Source organism: Heterocephalus glaber, unplaced genomic scaffold (assembly GCF_053883595.1).
Source record: "Heterocephalus glaber isolate CG9 unplaced genomic scaffold, H.glaber_assembly_v1.0 deba00001429, whole genome shotgun sequence".
Taxonomy (NCBI): domain Eukaryota; kingdom Metazoa; phylum Chordata; class Mammalia; order Rodentia; family Bathyergidae; genus Heterocephalus; species Heterocephalus glaber.
In genome coordinates this window covers 28,405,744-28,423,682 of record NW_028258294.1, presented here as the reverse complement: position 1 = coordinate 28,423,682, position 17,939 = coordinate 28,405,744, and the positions used below count along the sequence as shown (strand labels likewise).

The following is a 17,939-nucleotide window of genomic DNA, read 5'->3' as shown; positions in this document are numbered from 1 at the left end:
AATATGGGGAACATCATGATCTCCCCAAGGTCATTTAAAAAGAAGATCACATGGCACATTTATATGCTATCGGTAGAAGTTTAAATTGTTCCCTTCTCTATGAAAGAAAACATGACAGTATACAAAAGATGCTTAAATGTGTCATTCTGCTTCTGGAATTAGTTCTAAAAAATACTGGACAAAGATGAATGTGCAAGGACATTCACTGCAGTATTGTTGATAATTGCAAAATATATAAACAACTTAAATGCATGACCAAAAACAGGAATTTGGTTAAATGAACCATAAAAAATATGCTCACTGAAATATCATGCAACTAATAAAAATGATGTTATACACACATAAAAATATCCCTAGTAGGGCCAGGGATTTAGCTCAGTGGTTTCACCACCTGCTGCACAAGCGCAAGGACCTGAGTTTGATCCCCGGTACCAAATAAGGAAAAAAAAAATATCCCTAGTAACAATGCTAAATTATAAGATTCAGTTAATAAAACAGTACATACAGAATAATATTATTTTTCTAAAATTGTATGTAGCTGTGTATTATCTCTAAAACATTTAAAGGACATACACCAAAAGGTTAATAGTGATTATCATTATATGATGAATATACAGGAAATTTCTGGGTTTTTTGTTTTATACTAATTTTATATATTTTTATATTTTCAATGAGTTTCCTACATTAAGCACACAGAAGAGTCTGAAAAAAATCATAAAGTAATTACTAGTAATATGATTTTAGGCATCATGAATGGACCAAGATAAATACCTTGAGGTAGAATCTTCCTTTGTTTCTGAAATCTATTCCCATATAATAAACCTAGAAGGATAATTGTAAAAACAATAATTTTTTGAAAATCTTTACATACATGTACAAATGGGCCAATGTACTAATATAAGAAACATGTCTGCAGTATATAATATACATATTCACTGTCCCTTCTCTTCTTCCATCCCCCACTCCAGCAACAAAGATATTTTTCTCCATAATGTCTCCCAGCAGTCAAACACAGGCACTTCTAATGAATATTAATTGACCTAACATCTTGTGGTGATGCAACTGTGCACATTTCCCTGTCTCATTTGGTTGCTAGGGAACCATGTGAGACAGCCACGATGCCCTGGGACCCAGTCCTTTTAAGTACAGGGCAAGGTTAAACCACAAATCAGAAAGCAACTATGTGTACGTGGTCCTGTGAAATAAACAAGAAACAAATAAACAACAACAGACAGTTTGGCACTTATGCAAGCAAGCAAGTAAAGACTGTCAGTTATTGGAGTCCTTCCCCAAGGGTCTCTTGAAACCATTCTTTCTTCTGCAGCCCCTTTCCCAGGTGCCTGCTGGCACCATTATTCCTTCCTCGTGATCCCTTAAAGTCTATAGTGAAACCATGAGGTTGGTCCTGGAGACAGCACCTGAGAAGAAGGAGAAGGGAGTATAATAGTTGTATGTAATTCTCTGAAATCATAGACATCATTACCTATCATCCCAGTGCTCATATCGGATACAAATACAGTGGACCTTTGACTTCCAAACTCGATTCATTCAAGAGAGCTGGTTGTCACTCAGGTTGGTCAATTAAAAGCTCAGGCTCCTCTACACAGCCTTCAAAGTCTCTCTCCTGTATACAGGAAAATCTCAGTGTCCTTAAAGAGAAATTGGCCCAGGATTTCTCAATTAACCCCATACAGGGAAGGATGTTGTAATGTTCCTTTCAGAACTCTTTAAGGGTAAAATCTGTATCTGAGACCAACTGGAAGCACAAGCAGCCAACATTTGGGTCGTAACTCAAGACTTTGGTCATAAGTTAAAACTAAAATTCCAGTCATAACCCATGTTGTATGTCAGGCTGGTCATAATCCAAGGGTTCACTGTAGGTGGAAAAGCAAACCTGGTCTACCCGCAATTTCTCTTTTGCACCTGACTTTGGCTCTTCTTTCCACTTCCTTTGCCTTTTTCTTCTGTCCATTCAGTTGTCTCATCATCAACATTGCTTGCCCCTTTGCATTGCACAATTAACTTCGTTTTCCAGGGTTCAGGAAGACAACCTCCTGGAGATCTTCTCCTTATTCAGCCTCTTACTTCACTTCCTCTAGTTTCTCCTTCTAAGTTCTTACTTTACACTGACTTTCCTGATCATTCTTCCTTTCCACTTGACTAAGCACCCTGCCTACAAAATAAAGAAGCCCCTGTCCTTGAGTCCCACCGTCATATCAAAGACCTCTCTATTCTATTTGCAGACACCCTGAAGGAAGTGTTGGGCTCTAAGGCATCTGCAGATGTGGCTGGGAGATGGAAGGGTGGGTTCTTATCCCTGAAAGTGAAAGGGTTGTGAGGCTGAAGGCAGTGGGTGCTCTCCTCTGGGCTTCGTCTGGTTTCCCTGCAAATCAAATGCAACCACGAGGATTCATTTCTTTCCAAAGACTTCCCTGTCTACCCATATAAAAAGTCATGTTCATGACCATTGTTGGAGGACCTCAGAGTTGGAAGAGATCCAAAGAGGCCATCCAGCTCTTCAGCAGCAATTCTTTCCTTTGTTTCTGCAGATAAATACCTGGCTTCCACTTGAACAGGAACTACAGTGAACATGACTGAGCTCACCTCTTTCTCAGGCAGTAATCCTAATGCAAAGGAAGTTGTTCCTTATAAAAGCCAATCTGCCCATAAAATCCACTTCTTGGGCCATGGTTCTCATATGGGAGTTACATAAACCAGATTGGATCCTCATCAAAGAGGAGTCCATTAAACCCAATTTTCTCTTTTATGTCACTGTCCTAATTCATTTACCTATTCATTCCATCTTCAAATGCCACTGTGAGCCTGCTCTCTGATGTACAGTGATTGGGCATCTACAAGGCAACTGTGAAAAAATACAGCTTTCCCTCAACAACCTGGACCTTCTTGCAGTAGACAGCAGTTGGACAAACTCAATACAGAGAGGTTAGGAGCCCAGAGAAATGCCCATTCTTTATCCATATGAAGTGCTTTATGATACAATAAGATAAAGTTAACTATATTTTTCTATTTTTTATTTTATTCAGTTTTTATGAAGATATTTGTAATATCCAAGGCTATAGATGGAGTCTGTCTGTCCCGGATGGTAATCCAGAGGGACTTGGTGCAGGTGAGCGAGGGGGTCTGGTGGGCTGAAACAAAGCATACCAAGTGGATGGACAAATTCTGCCTTCTTGATCCAGCCCCATACATGGCTAACAGGAGGCAGTTCCATGTCCAAGCATGTCTCCCCTCAGTTCCTGGGCTCCACAGAGCCCCTGATTCTGATAGCAGAAACTGGTTCTATGCAATAAAATGTGGCAAATTGGGGATCTGTGCTGGGAACAATTTGCGCTTTGAGTTGGATTGCTCTCAGGTCTACCTCAGGAATTTGGGCCACAGATTCTTGACTGGCCAGGATGGGAGTCAGCAAAACAGAAAAGCCTGGAAAATAAACTTGATTAGACACCACAGATTTACTAAACTCTCACAGAGTGTTCACAGCTCCCTCTGTTTGTCCCATGGCAGTGTTTGGAGGCCTGGTGTCTCCATCCTGTGGTGGGAGTACCTGGGTGATGCTAACAGCAGAGATGCCAAGCACAGACCAACCTAGCCACAGTACAGAAAACACCAGAGCTTGCTGGCCACAGCCATGGCCCCCTCCTGGTATCTTCTGGTCTAGAATCTAGGACACCAGAATGCTCAGATCTTTCTGCTAATTCCATTATTTGTTTCAGTATCAGAGATCAACCACTGAGTTATAATGTTCTAGGACCAAAAGTGGTTTTGCAATAGCATCTGTCTTTTACCCCATCTCCTTACCAAGCCATCTTAAACAGGGAATTATCTTTCCTCTGTTACAACAAAAACAAACAGGAATGTAAAATGATGCAGCCACTTGAAAAACAGTTTGGTAGTTCCTGAAAATATTAAACATATAATTTCAACCTATCAATTTCACTTCTAGATATCTACCCAAGAGAAATAAAAATGTATGGCCACACAAAAACCTATATATGAATGTTTTTCACAGCATTATCGTATAATAGACACAATGGAAACAATCTATGTATCTATCATGATGAATAGATAAGCAAAATGTGGTATCTCTATCTAAGCAATGCAATATTATTCATCAGCGAAATGAAGTAATTATATATAACATAACGTGGCTAAACCTTGAAAACATTATGCTAAGCAAAAGCAATGAGTTACAAAATGCCACATATAGTGTAAACTGATTTATGTGAAATGTCCAGAATAGTAGATTAGTGATTGCCTATGCTTGGGAGAAGGGCATGTGGGGGCGGGGGCAATACAAGTGCTAATGGGTACAGATTTTCTTTTGAGGATAATAAAAATATTCTAAAATGGACTTGTAATGGTTGTACAACTTTCTAAACTAAAAACTATTAAATTATGCTCTTTAAACAGGTAGACTTTATGATATATAAATTATATAAACAGAAGGAGAAGAGGAGAAAAAGAAGTGAAAAAAGGGGGAAGGGAAGTAACAGAGAAAGGAGGACATACTCTGGTCCCCAGGTGGTGCATGCAAACATATGAGTGTGTGTGTGTGTGTGTGCAAGTGCATGCACACATGCACACACCCACAGCACACACATCTTGTCATCCCCTTCCACACTGACCCTGGGTATGACCAGATAACTTGGTTCACCCAGTGTAACATGGCAAGCATGATCCAAGCAGGGGCTGGATTAGCACTTCACACTGGGCTCATCCTCTTGAAATGTTCTCAGTTGCATCCCTGAGCCACTATGAAAAAAGGTCAGCAACCTACCAAAGAGGACACATGAAGAGAGGAAGAGAGAAGGAGAGAGGGCCCCAGCCAGCCCGCAGCCATTCCAGCCATCTAGCTAAGGCAGAAGCTGTAGAGCGAATGGCTCATCTTAGACTTTCTAGCCCTGACAGCTACTCAAGGAACCAAAGGATCACCCAGCACCAACTGCAGAATCATGAAAAACAAAACATCATTATTATTTAAGCCATTAAGTTTTGCTGTGGTTTGTTTAGGCATAAATACTGAAACACTCTAAAAGACACGACAACCTCCACCCATATTACTCAACTGCTTTGACAATGGACTTTAATCTGATGCCCTTGAATTCAAAGTTGGATTTAAGGAGACACACAAATGTGTGTATAACATGCCATTTGTCACTGTTGTTTAGTACCACTTAACACAGTATTTATCTGATTGTCATGTCAGTTACTTCACATCACTGAGTATTGGCTGTAACAGGGATTCTGGTGCTTGGCGATGAGAAGATTGATTATGGTTATTATATTAATGGCTGGAAAAATGAATTTCATCAGGAAAGTTGTTGTGAAGCTGCAGTGACAGGCCTGGTATGTTTACTGACTAAACATCATGCAGCTGCATACAGAGTGCAGATCCTAGAGTGCTCGGACAGGATGCTAGTGCTGGCAAGACACATCTGCAACACCAGATAAAGTGCTTCCCAGAGATAGAAGCACTTCTCAAAGCCTTCTCCCTAGAGTCTCATCTCTTGTCCCATTGACTGGATCATCTTAGCATGCAAAGTGTTTTGGAAGCAATTCGGTGCATCCCCATTAAGGGGGATCTACCCTCAACAGACAACATGGGTGAGAACATTTTACAAATACTTGACTTTTTAGTGGCTCTGAGCCATATGCTGTCTGACGCACGATTACTGCAGAGAGTGTGTCTGTTTTTAAAATATTAGCTGTTTACATGGTGTGTGTGTGTGTGTTTGCGTGATGAAACATTTTGACAGTCAAGACTATGCCAAATAGAAGATTTCAGTTGAAGTGTATTTGGGAAGGGGTGGAATTTAAATATATATTTTAAAAGATAAACCTGAAAATCTGGGGACTAAAAACAACCTTTTCTCTGATAAGCAGGTTATCACCTAGTTCAATTAATTGCTTCTTTTTCCCATTTATCACATTTAGAGATTTGCACCTGAAGTGCAGGATCTCAGTAGAGAAGAGGTCATCTTATTATTTTAGAAGGTTTCTTTCAAACATCCATCAGCAGTCACAAGAGGAACTATGTGCAATCCCTGGTCTTCCCTCAGCACCCAGCTTCTCCACTGTTTCATTAGACCCACAGAGACCTCCAGAGACCTTTACCACCCAAGAAGGAAAATGAGATTTACCGGATGGTTTTTAGTAAGGGGCTGAGTGCTCACAGTAACACAGCATTAATGAAATTCACCTTCTGCGCCCTTTAATTGCTTCTAGTAGCACTTCACTTACAATCAATGTTCTCTGTCCCCACTGCAATTTTCTTGTTTTGAGAAATAATAGTGTGACACACACTTCAATTAGAAGACACAGACTGACCACACTCCTTATCACCAACTGGATTTTCAGTGCCCCACCTGAAAATACTCCCCAACCAGTCATAAACAAATGGGAAGGACATAAAAGCTGAAAGAATGTCTCTGTAATTGAGCTGCAAAATAAGAGGAAATAGAAGAAGAGCTTCTATTAATAAAGACACAGTAATTGGAGGTCACCCAAAGAGGGCTCTGGTACACTCGACATACACATTATCTTTGCACAAAAACCATTATAGATCTTTCTAAAGGACTAATGTGAGCAATGGCAAGGTTGTTTATCAGATTTACCCAGTACCAGTGAGAGCATTCTTCCACCCTAGAGGGAATTGGACCAGCCTAAAACACTTCACTGCAAGACAAAATCATTTTGATTGGAGCCAGGGGGTAATTAATGAAAAGTTCAATTGCATACCAAAATAGACCCCATGTACTCTAGAGCCATTTTGTAGGCTTTTTCTCCTGTTGGACAGATATTGTGTCCTACACAATCTAAGTGCAAGTATTAGCTCTTAAGAATGTGGAGTATTATCTCTTAAGAATGTGGAGTATTATATACTTGCCAAATACAAAAATGACAGACCTTGGGGAAGGTGAAAGGCTGGCAGCAGAATGCAGGGAGTGTACTTAATCTCACATCTGAGTTTCATCGATAGCACCTGGAAAACAAATCTACAGCTTTCTTCTTTTTTTCTCAACAGGATTGAAGGAAATTCATTATGGTTTAGTGAATCAATATAAAATTCTAATAAATAGATTATTTTTGATACTCATCTTGTGGATGGCTCATTATGACATCCAGATGACTCTTGGGTATACTAAAATTGTTCACTGCCAGAAATTACAATGATGTAAAAACAGATTTCTTTGCAAAGGGAGTTACATTAACATGAGTTATATAACCAATCCCAAAATATTTGCACAGAGATAATATGGAAATTCCATTATTAATACCTCCTCTGGGTCCAGTTTTGAGGCTACTTTTAGCATCCAGGATAAGAAGATATCATTTAAGTTCATGGCATGGCTGTTAAGTATGACTCTTCACACTATGGACTTGCTTCCTATGCTTCCTGGACTACCCTGCTGGCTACTGCTGATTTCTTCTCTTACATGCTATGATAGTCAGCTTTCCATTACTACAACAAAATTCTTGATGTGATCCATTTAAAAGAGGATATATTTATTTGAGCTCACAGTTTTAAAGGATTCAGTAGATGGCTGTTTGACCTTGTAGCTTCTGGGCTTACGGTGGAGGAGCATATCGTGATAGCAGCTTATAGCAAAGGAAGTCCATTTACCTCATGGCTAGGACAGGAGAGAGACAGACAGAGACAGGGACCCTGTCCCCACAGTTCCCTTCAAGTCCACATGCCCAATGACCCAAGACCTCCCACTAGGCCATACTTAAAGGCTTCACTACCTTCCAGCAGTGCCGTAGTTAAAGAGCAAGCCTTTATTTAACACAACAGCCCTTTGAGGAACATCCTAGATTATAACTATAGCATATGCCTACCCGAACTTCATCAGAAAGGCATTGTTATTGATGCACTCTAATCTTCTCTAAGAAAAACTGAAATTAAAATCAGTCACACATACAATTGAAAGAAGCTTAAGGTCAAGAGATGTGTCTGTGCTTTTAATCCCAGGGCTTGGTAAACTTCCTTGGGCATAGTAAGTGACAACACATTTTCTACAATGAGTTAGTGAGGAAATGGAAAAATAACAGCTCCATTTCTCTGTCATTAAGCCAGTAGGTAAGGAGCTAAGTCACACATAGTTCTGAGTTAACAGTGCCTCTCCCAAAATTCATATCCAGTTGGAATCTGTGATTGAGATCCTATTTGGAATAGGCTCTTTGCTAATATAATCAAGTTAAGATGAGGCCATACTGGAGCAGAGTGGGCCTTAAATTTCATATGACTGATGGTCTAATAAAAAGAGTGAAATTCAGACACCAAGACAAACACAGGGAAAAAGGCCATATTAAAACAGAAGCAAACACTAGAATGATACATCTAAAAGCCAAATAGTATCAAGAATCTCCAAGTAACCAGCAACAGCTAGAAAGGAAAGCAAAAATTCTTCTATGGTTCTGCCATGGTTCTGCCAGTGCCTTGATTTTAAACTTCTACTCCCTAGCTCCATGCTTCCCATGTAAGTCTTAAATCACGATATCCCTCCTCTGTCCTCAGCTTCCTATCTTTACAGCCATCTCTCTCCACTGATCACAGGAATGCAGCTATTTTTTCAATCAACTAATAGAGAATCGTGCCCAGGACAATTCAGGTGTTCAATTTTGTTCCCTGTAAAGTCTCCCCTTGAATTTCTGTCTGCTCTTCTGGGCTCGTAACCTATGCTATCCCACATAACTTTCTGTAATGATGGAAATATTCCATATCAGTGCTGTCCAATAACCACTAGCTGCTGGTATGATTGAGAAACTGAGTTCTTCAATTGTATTTAATTTTAATTATCTTAAGTTTTACTGGTTATATGTGCTTGTGGCTTGGGTACATAGTATAGGTCTAGGAGCAATTTTTTAATCAGACACAAAAAAGCCTCACAGACATCACATACACACACACACACACACACACACGCACGCACACACAAGGATGAACATTAATTCTCAGAGCATAAGGAGGAAAAGAAACATTGTCTAACTGTTCCTTAATTTGCAAGGCCATTTCAGCCCACAATGGAGTTCATATTCTACATCACTGTGCAGATCAGTAGTAGTTTAATTCCTCTCCTCCCAGTCCCCAGCTCCTGTTCAAAGTGTACCCCTTTGGGCAACTGAAAATAAAAAATGGGCCCATTACTGAAATTCCCACCCCTTAATGCTTGTTCCTTTAGCTACATAAAGACCCTGCTGATGCTTTGAAACCACCATTTATGAGGGTTTGATTAAGTAAGTTCTTAGACAAGCTACCATTCTTTTTCCCAGTATGAGGGGAGAAGAAATTGGAGGAGGGGAGATTGTTCTTCCAGTTACTGTAATTGCATCAATAATCCCTTCAGCTATATTTCTAGCCTTTCTTTCTGCTAGTTCTTTCCCCTTGGTGGTATAAAGTACTGGGTGTGAATTTCACCTTTGCTATTTTCCTGGGCATGTCTAACTTATATTTCTCAAAAGTTTGTGACCTTGCATAAGTTCTGTGAGGTTTTACATGAGTATAAATCATACCTATCTGTATAGATTAAATAGAATAAGGTATATGACATGCCTAGAGCAATATCCTATTTCTCTCCTTTTCTAAGGAGCCTTTAAAAGTAAGACTGCAACTTTTCTATGAACAGACACTGAGAATTTGGGAACTGCCACAAATAGATGTGAGAAGCAGTAGCCTCATGGTGCTCACTGGGGGGTACCTGACACCTGGTATTTGCAATTCTTCAAACAAGGGAAGTGTTCTACACTAATCCAGATACAGCCAATGAAGGTCTACTAATAGAGGAAGCATGGCCTCGGAGAAGGTGGGCATGTGGCTTGCTCTGATCACAGCAATGAGAGTGTTCTGGTTTGTTGTTGTAGCAATGCTAGACCCTGATCCAGTACAGTCAGATAGAAAGCCTTTCAGCTTCTGTCTTCACCCACTCAGGCCTAAAGAACATAGAGCTTGTTTCTCTGAGTTGAATCATAGCTGCCTGAGTTATCTGAGTGTGCCTTTTAAGATTTTTCTCATCTGAGAGTGGCTGTAGAGCCTTGTCTGATCAATAATAAAATAGATATCTAGCTACTCTAGCTGAGCACAACATGGAGTTTGATTTTCAGAGAGATGCCAACGTGAAGGATAATTCCCAAAGGCACTCTACTTTGGGCAGATTTGGGACTAAGCTGTTGGCCTAAAGACACCTCAACCAAGCCCCTGATGGGGGCATGAGTCTCTGGAACAATGGAGACATCATGATTACCTGGAAATTCTTGCACACAATTTGATGACTTATCTTCTTACTTTCTGCCGACGCTTGGAGCCAAAGCAGAATCTTAAGCAATACAGACCAAGGCTGTGTTCAGTGGCCTTGTTCCTCACCATCTCCCACCTTCACCTTCTCCCACTTCCTGCCATGAACCCATGATAATATTAGAGTCATTAAAAATTAACAATTTTACTTTCAATGCATACAAAAACTAGATAATGAAAATTTCAGCCTACCTCTTCTCCTTTTTAGAATTTCTATGAATTTTTTAATAAACATTTATTAAATTTATCAATGCCAAAATCTGTATTAGACCTGGGGATACAATGGAGCCAATGGTCTAATAGAGCTCCTTCTATTTTCAAAGATGAAAACACATCTTTGCAAAATTGTTGAAATAGATGCTGTTATGGCTTGTGTGTAATGTCCTGTCAAAGCTCCAGGCGGTCATAGACGGGGCTTTTCAGAGGTTGCTGGACCTAGGATGTGTGATGCTGGGATTAAGGGTATGTGATTACTAAATTAATCCACTTACTGGTTTGGCATAGTTCTGGGTGTGGATAATAGGAAGGCCCTCCCTGGGTGTGGGTGGCACCACCCAAAGGGCAGGTAGCCTGGAAGGGATGAAAGGGAGAGGCAGGCTACTGCTGCTGCTGCTTCACTACTTTGCTGCTTTAATGCTTTCTGCTCACCATGAACTGTTTCTTCTCTGTGATGTCCCTCTCCCATGCCACCCTGCCTTGGATTCAGCCAACTATGAACTGAAACCTCTGCAAACTGAACCAAATAAACCTTTCCTCCTTTAACTTTGGGTGTCAGGGTTTTTGTCTCAGCAACAAGAAAAGTAACTAAGACAGATGCCAGGAAGTGGAGTGAGAAGAATATGGCCTTAGGGGTCGCAGAGATATGGGTGTGAAGGTTAGGACAACAAAGTACCAGTCTCTCCAGGTTTCCATTTTCCTCCCTGGCCATTCCCTTTCTTAGACGCTTTTTTCGTTCCTCCTCATTTTCCCCTCTCTTAAGCAGAGGAGGAACCTAGGATGCAGCCTTCCCTTTTCCAGCTATATTTACTCCCTGAGGGCTTCATGGTTTTAGATATAATCTCCATGTGGTGATTCTCATTTGCTCCTTCAGCCTTGAGAAATTTCTCAACCTCTGACCTCTCCCCCAAACACCAGACTCACCTATCCAACCTCCCACTTGCCATCTTCTTTTAGATGTTGCTATGATTTGAATGTGGTTTAACTCCAAAATGTATGTTAAAATTTGGTCCCCAGTATAACAGTGTTGGGAAGGGAGACCTTTAAGAAGTGATTAGGTCATCAAAAGGGATTAATGCCTTTCTCATAGGAGTGAGTTTGTCCTTACAACTTTCAGTCAGTTACCACGTGAAAGGATTGTTATAAAACAAGTCCAGCCTTCATGCTTTGTCTTCATTTTCATGCATTGCCTGCTTTTGTGTTTTTCCACTATGAAATAAAGCAGCACGAGACCCTTGCCAGATGCTGACACTATTCTCGTGGACTTACCAGCCTCTAGAATCATGCACCAAAATAAATCTGTTCTTTGTAAATTACTCAGGTATTTTGTTACAGCAACAGAAAACAAACTACACAGATATCTACTTGGGATCTCACACTTAATGGCTTCAAAACTGAATTGTGGGGCCGGGGATTTAGCTCAGTGGTTTCACCGCCTGCTGCTCAAGTGCAAGGGCCCAAGTTCAATCCCCAGTACCAAAAAAAACGGAATTGTGGTCTCTTCTGACTAAGCCTGCTCCCCCCAGCTTACCCATCTCAGAAGATGGGAACTATATTTTTGCAATTGTTCAGGCCAAAACCATCAGAGTTACCCTGGACTGCTGACTTCTCTCCCATAACACTTCAGCCTGTGTCCTTGTGTCAAACGTCCTCTCTCTTCTCCCTCTATTCTGGCTCCTCCACATGAGACAGGGTAAGTCACTTCAGGAAGAAGGGAGTTAGATGTCTCATTTAAGTCTTCAGGCTTAAACCACATTTCCCCAGCAAAGTTTTGCGTAAACAAACTAACTTTATTAGTCCATTTTTTGTTGCTAAAACAAAGCACCACAGGCTTGGTACTTTATAAAGAAAAATAAGTTTAGCTCACAGTCTTGGAGGCTTGAAGCCCTTGCTTGCTCACAACATGACAGAGGAGTGGATACAGAAACAGTCAAATTTACTAGGTCCTACTTCCCAAAGTTTCCACCACTTCAACACCATGATGCTGAAGACCAAACCTCCAGCACATGAACCTTTGAGGGGCAAACTACATTCAAACCACAGCAGTGACACTTGACAAAGTGTTTTGTTTTCTACCTGACTCTTCTTTCTGGCATATTCCTTTAGTAGGAAACATCTTAAGAAAAAAGGAATGGATGGTAGAATTCAGGCACCAAAATACCACTTGCAAGTTCAAACAAACATCTGAGTCAAGAACCAATATGTCCTATCAAGAAGATAATGTCCTAAAAATTCCATCCAGTCATGAGGACTCACTTTGAGCAAGAGGTCTTCTAATATAAACTATGGAAACAGAAAGACCTCAGGGAGTAAATAGCAGAATCCACAAGGTATGCAGTTATGAGTGAACCGCAGCTACAGGGAAAGAGAAGCTGAGTAGATAGGGGCCAAAGATGAGCAGTGAAGAACTAAGTAACTATTCAGAAGCAAGCAGAAGCCAGTGCAACAATAAGAATGAGGATGCTTGAGCAGCTGCTACTTCCAGAAGACATTCCTGGTCTGCAGGAGAACTGTGACGTTTTCTCAGCTCCTTCACTCACCTATGTATTCAACACATTACCACTACCTGGGGCACCCACAAAGGCTTGCTCCTCTTCCTCCCTACAAATGCCTAAGGGCATACTGGTTGGACAAACACGTTGTGTCTGTCATCCTTATCCTTGAACTTGTTCTATCTCAGAGCTCCTCAGCTGTTCAGGAAAACAGCCATCCAGGGGCCCATCCTTAACAACATCTAAACATGACTGGATAGTGGGGATGGACACATATTTTCAGGCTGGGAGCACTCAACCCATGTTGGTGAGTGTAGGGATAGGAACAGGCAGCAGAAAGCCCATCTCTGCTTCTGGCCTGGTGAAATGGCTGCACACTGCCTTCCTCACCTGGCACAGGCCAAGAAGTGCCCTTTACAGTCAATTAATTAGCAACATTCAGTTTGTGGTGATTTTCCCTCTGAGAGTTTGAAGTCTTACTTTGAAGAGGAAATAAGAAAATATTACCTGGGAAAGGTGAAATAATGTCACTCCTTACAGTTTAGTCTTTAGAGGTAGAGAGCCTCTGTGGTCAGCATTAATTTTCTTGTTAATACCATAATTGCTGCCAATTGAAGTACATTCTATTTTTCCAACACCTCCCATGTGGATAATCTGCTCTGAGCCACCCTTTAAAGTACACTCTGTTATTATTGCTTCATCTACTTAATTATTTCCTTTGTTTAATGTCCATACAATATTAGCAACATATTTAGCTTTATTCCCAAATGAAGCCTGAAATCCAGTAAGAGTTGGAAAAAAACAAAATAGTCAAATACTTTTCATTAGTTATTGAGTTACCTCTTTAAAACTTGCAATCTTCTTCTGCTTCCATTTTTATTACTTCCAGCCTAGCAATTACTTTGAACAAAAAAGGTGCAAAAAAGAAAAGAAAGAAAAATCTCAACAAGAGAAAAAGAGAGCCCTTCTTTGGCTTACAATGTGGGTCACATGAGAGAGATGCCACCTAGTCCCAAGCCAACAGCCAAAGGGAAGCAGGAAGAGCTAAGCAGTGATGGGAGCCATATGATAGGAAGAGGAAAGCAGATGTTCAGCAACTTCAAGTTGTGTGCTTACAGGGTTTCCTTTGGTTTTAAAAATATTTTTCAAATATTAATACAAAATTTTAAGAAAAATCAAAAATATTTTATGATTATTTATGTTTTGGATTTTCACACTTAGTATCTACCTCCACCCCATACAACTATCGCTACTAAGTGGATATTATATGCTCCAAAAAACAGTTGTTTTTTGCTATAGCAAAGGGCCTTTACCAGGGAGAATGTAGCATGTCAGAAAATCTCCAGTTTTGTGAAGCACATTATGAGTCTTTTTTTAAAAATCTATACCTAAATCATTTTAGTGGCTTTTTTGTAAAAACATTATTATCTACCTCTCAAATCTTTTTGTACAATATAGTGTGACAGGAATTCTAAATCAATGAACAATAGCCATGCTGCTAATGACTTAATTTTTGGCCAAGACAACAATCATGTAATAAAAATAACAGCTTATTTATTAGGAATTGTGTTCAACTGCTAGAAACGGAGACAAGATTATGGTGGCTTGAATGCCTAAGAGTCTGCTCATGTAAAAGAAATGTGGAAGCTACAGTAGTGCCTCCCTTATCATCAAAGATATAGAATCTTTTGTCTTCCTACTCAGACTTCTCTGCTACATAATTTCCATTTTCAACATCACAAGATGTTTATGGGAGTTCCAACTTTCATGTCCATATTCTAGACAGGAAACACAAGGAAAGGGGTAAGAGCAATAAAGGCACAAGCCTGCTGTATATATCACCCTGAAGAAACTGTTTCAGATTTATTTTTTTATTTTTTCTGACAACAAATCACTTTGCATTTCATCAAGTTTATATAGAAGGTGAAATTTCTAACATATTCATCTTATCCAAAAAGATCCCTGTTAAAATTAATGTCTTTGCTAACCTCCTTAATAAATGGTGCTGGAAAAACTAAATTTCAACCTGCCAAAGATTAAAACTAGACTCATATCTTTCATGATGCAGTAAACTAAAATTGAAGTGTATCAAAGATCTAAGTATTAGAACAGAAACAATAAACTTGCTGAAAGATAGGTTAGGTAGAACTCTTGAAGGCATTGGCAAAGGAAAAGACTTTATGAACAAAACCTTAGTAGCATGGGAACTAGAACAAAGAATCAACAACTGGGATCTCATCTTATTAAAAAGCTTCTGGACTGCAAGAGAAACTACCAACAGAACAAAGAGACAACCTACAATGTAGGAAAAAAATTTTACCAGCTGCTCCTCAGACGAAGGACTACTATCAAGAATATACAAAGAACATTAAAAAAATCAGACCCTCCAAATTTATTATTTTTTTTTGTAGACAAGAAAACCTTTTATTTTAAACCAAAAATAGTCAGCAGGTGGCCACAACTATCCATGTTTCATTAAAATCACATAAAACCTAGGTACAAAAGCACCACTGATTATTGCTCTAGAAAAAATTGCATGAAAAATCCAAATATGCACACTAAAAACATCACAGTATGCACAGGACTAAATTCTTAAAGCAGGTGCATGGACTGCTCAATCAGTTTTATACACAGCTTCCAATATTAAGATGGTATTTATTTTACTTGATAATAATGAAAACTTCCAAAAAGCATGACTATGAGAGGGTAAAATGTCCATCCTTATATACTTTGTTTGCCTACTAGTATAGTCCTAAAAAATTTGCATTTACAAAATACTTGGTAAAAATAGCTTTTAAAAGGTGTCCCAAGAGGTACATAAAATCACCCCCAACATTTTGTGACAATTCATTCTCCCTGGTTATCTACAGATTCAGTTTTCTGTGCCTTCCTTTCTAGCTTCTTGCTTTTCTTCCTTCTTCCCTTTACCACCTCTGTTAACCTTTGTTCCAGGTTCTTTCTTAGCAGATGTTTTTCTTGGTTTAGCTTCAGGTTTTAGTGGAGCAGTTTTCATGGACAATGTGGCAGACCGTCTTGTGGGCTCCTGTTTAGTTACTTTGGATCCATCTTTGCCCTCTGTATTCTCTGAAGACTCTCTTCGGCATAATGACCGTCCCGTCGGCGGGAAGTACAGCGACCGGCTCAGCTCGGACTGTGGGCTCCTGGACGCCACCTCGGACCCCCCAAATTTAAAGACCCAGTTCAAAAATGGGCATCTGAAATGAACAGACATTTCTCACACAAAGAAGTAGAAATGGCAAATAAACATATGATAAAATGGTCAACATCACTGGTCATTCGAGAGATGCAAATGAAAACAATGCTGAGATTTCACCTCAGCCCAGAAAGAACGGCTGCTATCAAGAAATCAACCAATAACAAATGCTGGCGGGGCTGTGGGGAAAGAGGAACACTGCTCCACTGCTGGTGGGAGTGCAGACTGGTGCAACCACTGTGGAAATCAGTATGGAGATACCTCAAAGAACTAGGACTAGAGGTCCCATTTGACCCTGCTATTCCCCTGCTGGGTAACTTCCCCAAAGAATTAAAAGAATCATACCACAGTGATATATGTGCACCCATGTTCATAGCAGCACAGTTTGTGATAGCTAAAACTTGGATACAGTCCAAATGCCCATCAAGTGGAGACTGGAAAAAGAGAATGTGCATTTTTTAAAATAAAATGGAGTACTACTCAGCCATAAAAAATGAGAAATTAGAGATATTTATAGCTAAATGGATGCATATTGAGGCCATACTCTTAAGTGAAATAAACAGGACACACGTGTAAATACCGTATAGTTTCTCTAGTGTGAGAAACTGAAAGTGTAAATGAGGATCAAAATGTATAATAGATAATGTGTAATAGGGAAAATAGGACCAAAGGGGACGTCGAAAATTAGTGGGAGGGGTTGGGGAAAAGAAAGAAGTGTAAGGAATAAATATGAGAAAAGGAGAAAACAGAAACAAAGTATTTGTAAATAGGAAGAGGTGAAGGGTTGAAGGGAGGGCAGGGGAATGGGGAAAAACATAAGAACCAAGATATATCATGTAAAGGTACAGATTCCCAATGATGAATGTCATGATATTGTATACCTAAAATGTTCCAATAAACTTAATGAAAAAAAGATTAATGTCTTTAGTGTCATTAGCAGTTCGATATCCATCCTTTGAGAACCCCTTCCCATCCTCTTAAACTCACATGCAACACACACACACACACACACACACACACAGAGCTTATTTTATGTTATTTTATCAGAATCATGGCTGTACTTCTCATAGCAAAACCCAAAAGGACAGGATCCTTTTACTCCCTGCTTTCTGGGAGAGGAACATGTGAGAACATGTAACCCAGGCTGAGCTGTTCAAATACTACTAGTAGTAGTTCCCATCTTAGAGAAATAACCCTGAAAATTTTTGGAAAGAGAAAACAAGGAAAATCACAAAGGCAATAGAAGCAGACTGTTGGTCTCCCTACTTATTGGTCTTCCAGTCCTTCCCAGTTTCTGTCTGTTCTCCATGCCTGATCCTATTTGTTAGATCTGGCCTCTCTTTGTCCTTTTTATATGTCCCATTTTTGCTTGAGGTAGCCTGATTGGTTTTGGTTACATGCAACCAAAAGCACCCTGATGATACAGTTAAGAAGATCTATGTTCTTTGGTTACCAGAAATAGAAGCCCAGGAAATTTCTCCCTTGGAAACTCACCCACTGCCACCATTGGCAGTGTACTCTGATCTAAATAAACTGTCTTTTCTTTAAAAAAAAAAAAAACAGAAAGAAAGAAGAAAGAAAGAAAGAAAGAAAGAAAGAAAGAAAGAAAGAAAGAAAGAAAGAAAGAAAGATGAAAAAAGAAATAGAAGCCTATATAACTGACTGCAAGCTTAAATGCAATATTCTACCTCACTGGCACAAGGCC

At 39.8% G+C, this 17,939-nt stretch overlaps 1 protein-coding gene across 2 annotated transcripts in view; it reads right to left on the bottom strand.

Annotated features, from left to right (window-relative positions):
* LOC110344323 (high mobility group nucleosome-binding domain-containing protein 3-like) overlaps window positions 1-17,939 on the bottom strand; it is a 638,706-nt gene that overhangs the window by 317,283 nt on the left and 303,484 nt on the right. For both annotated transcript variants that reach the window (XM_087212223.1, XM_087212224.1), the window contains one exon: window positions 772-16,235. In XM_087212223.1, coding sequence (XP_087068349.1) covers window positions 15,893-16,235 — 343 coding nt within the window. In that variant the 3' untranslated portion in view covers window positions 772-15,892. The remainder of the gene's footprint in view (window positions 1-771; window positions 16,236-17,939) is intronic.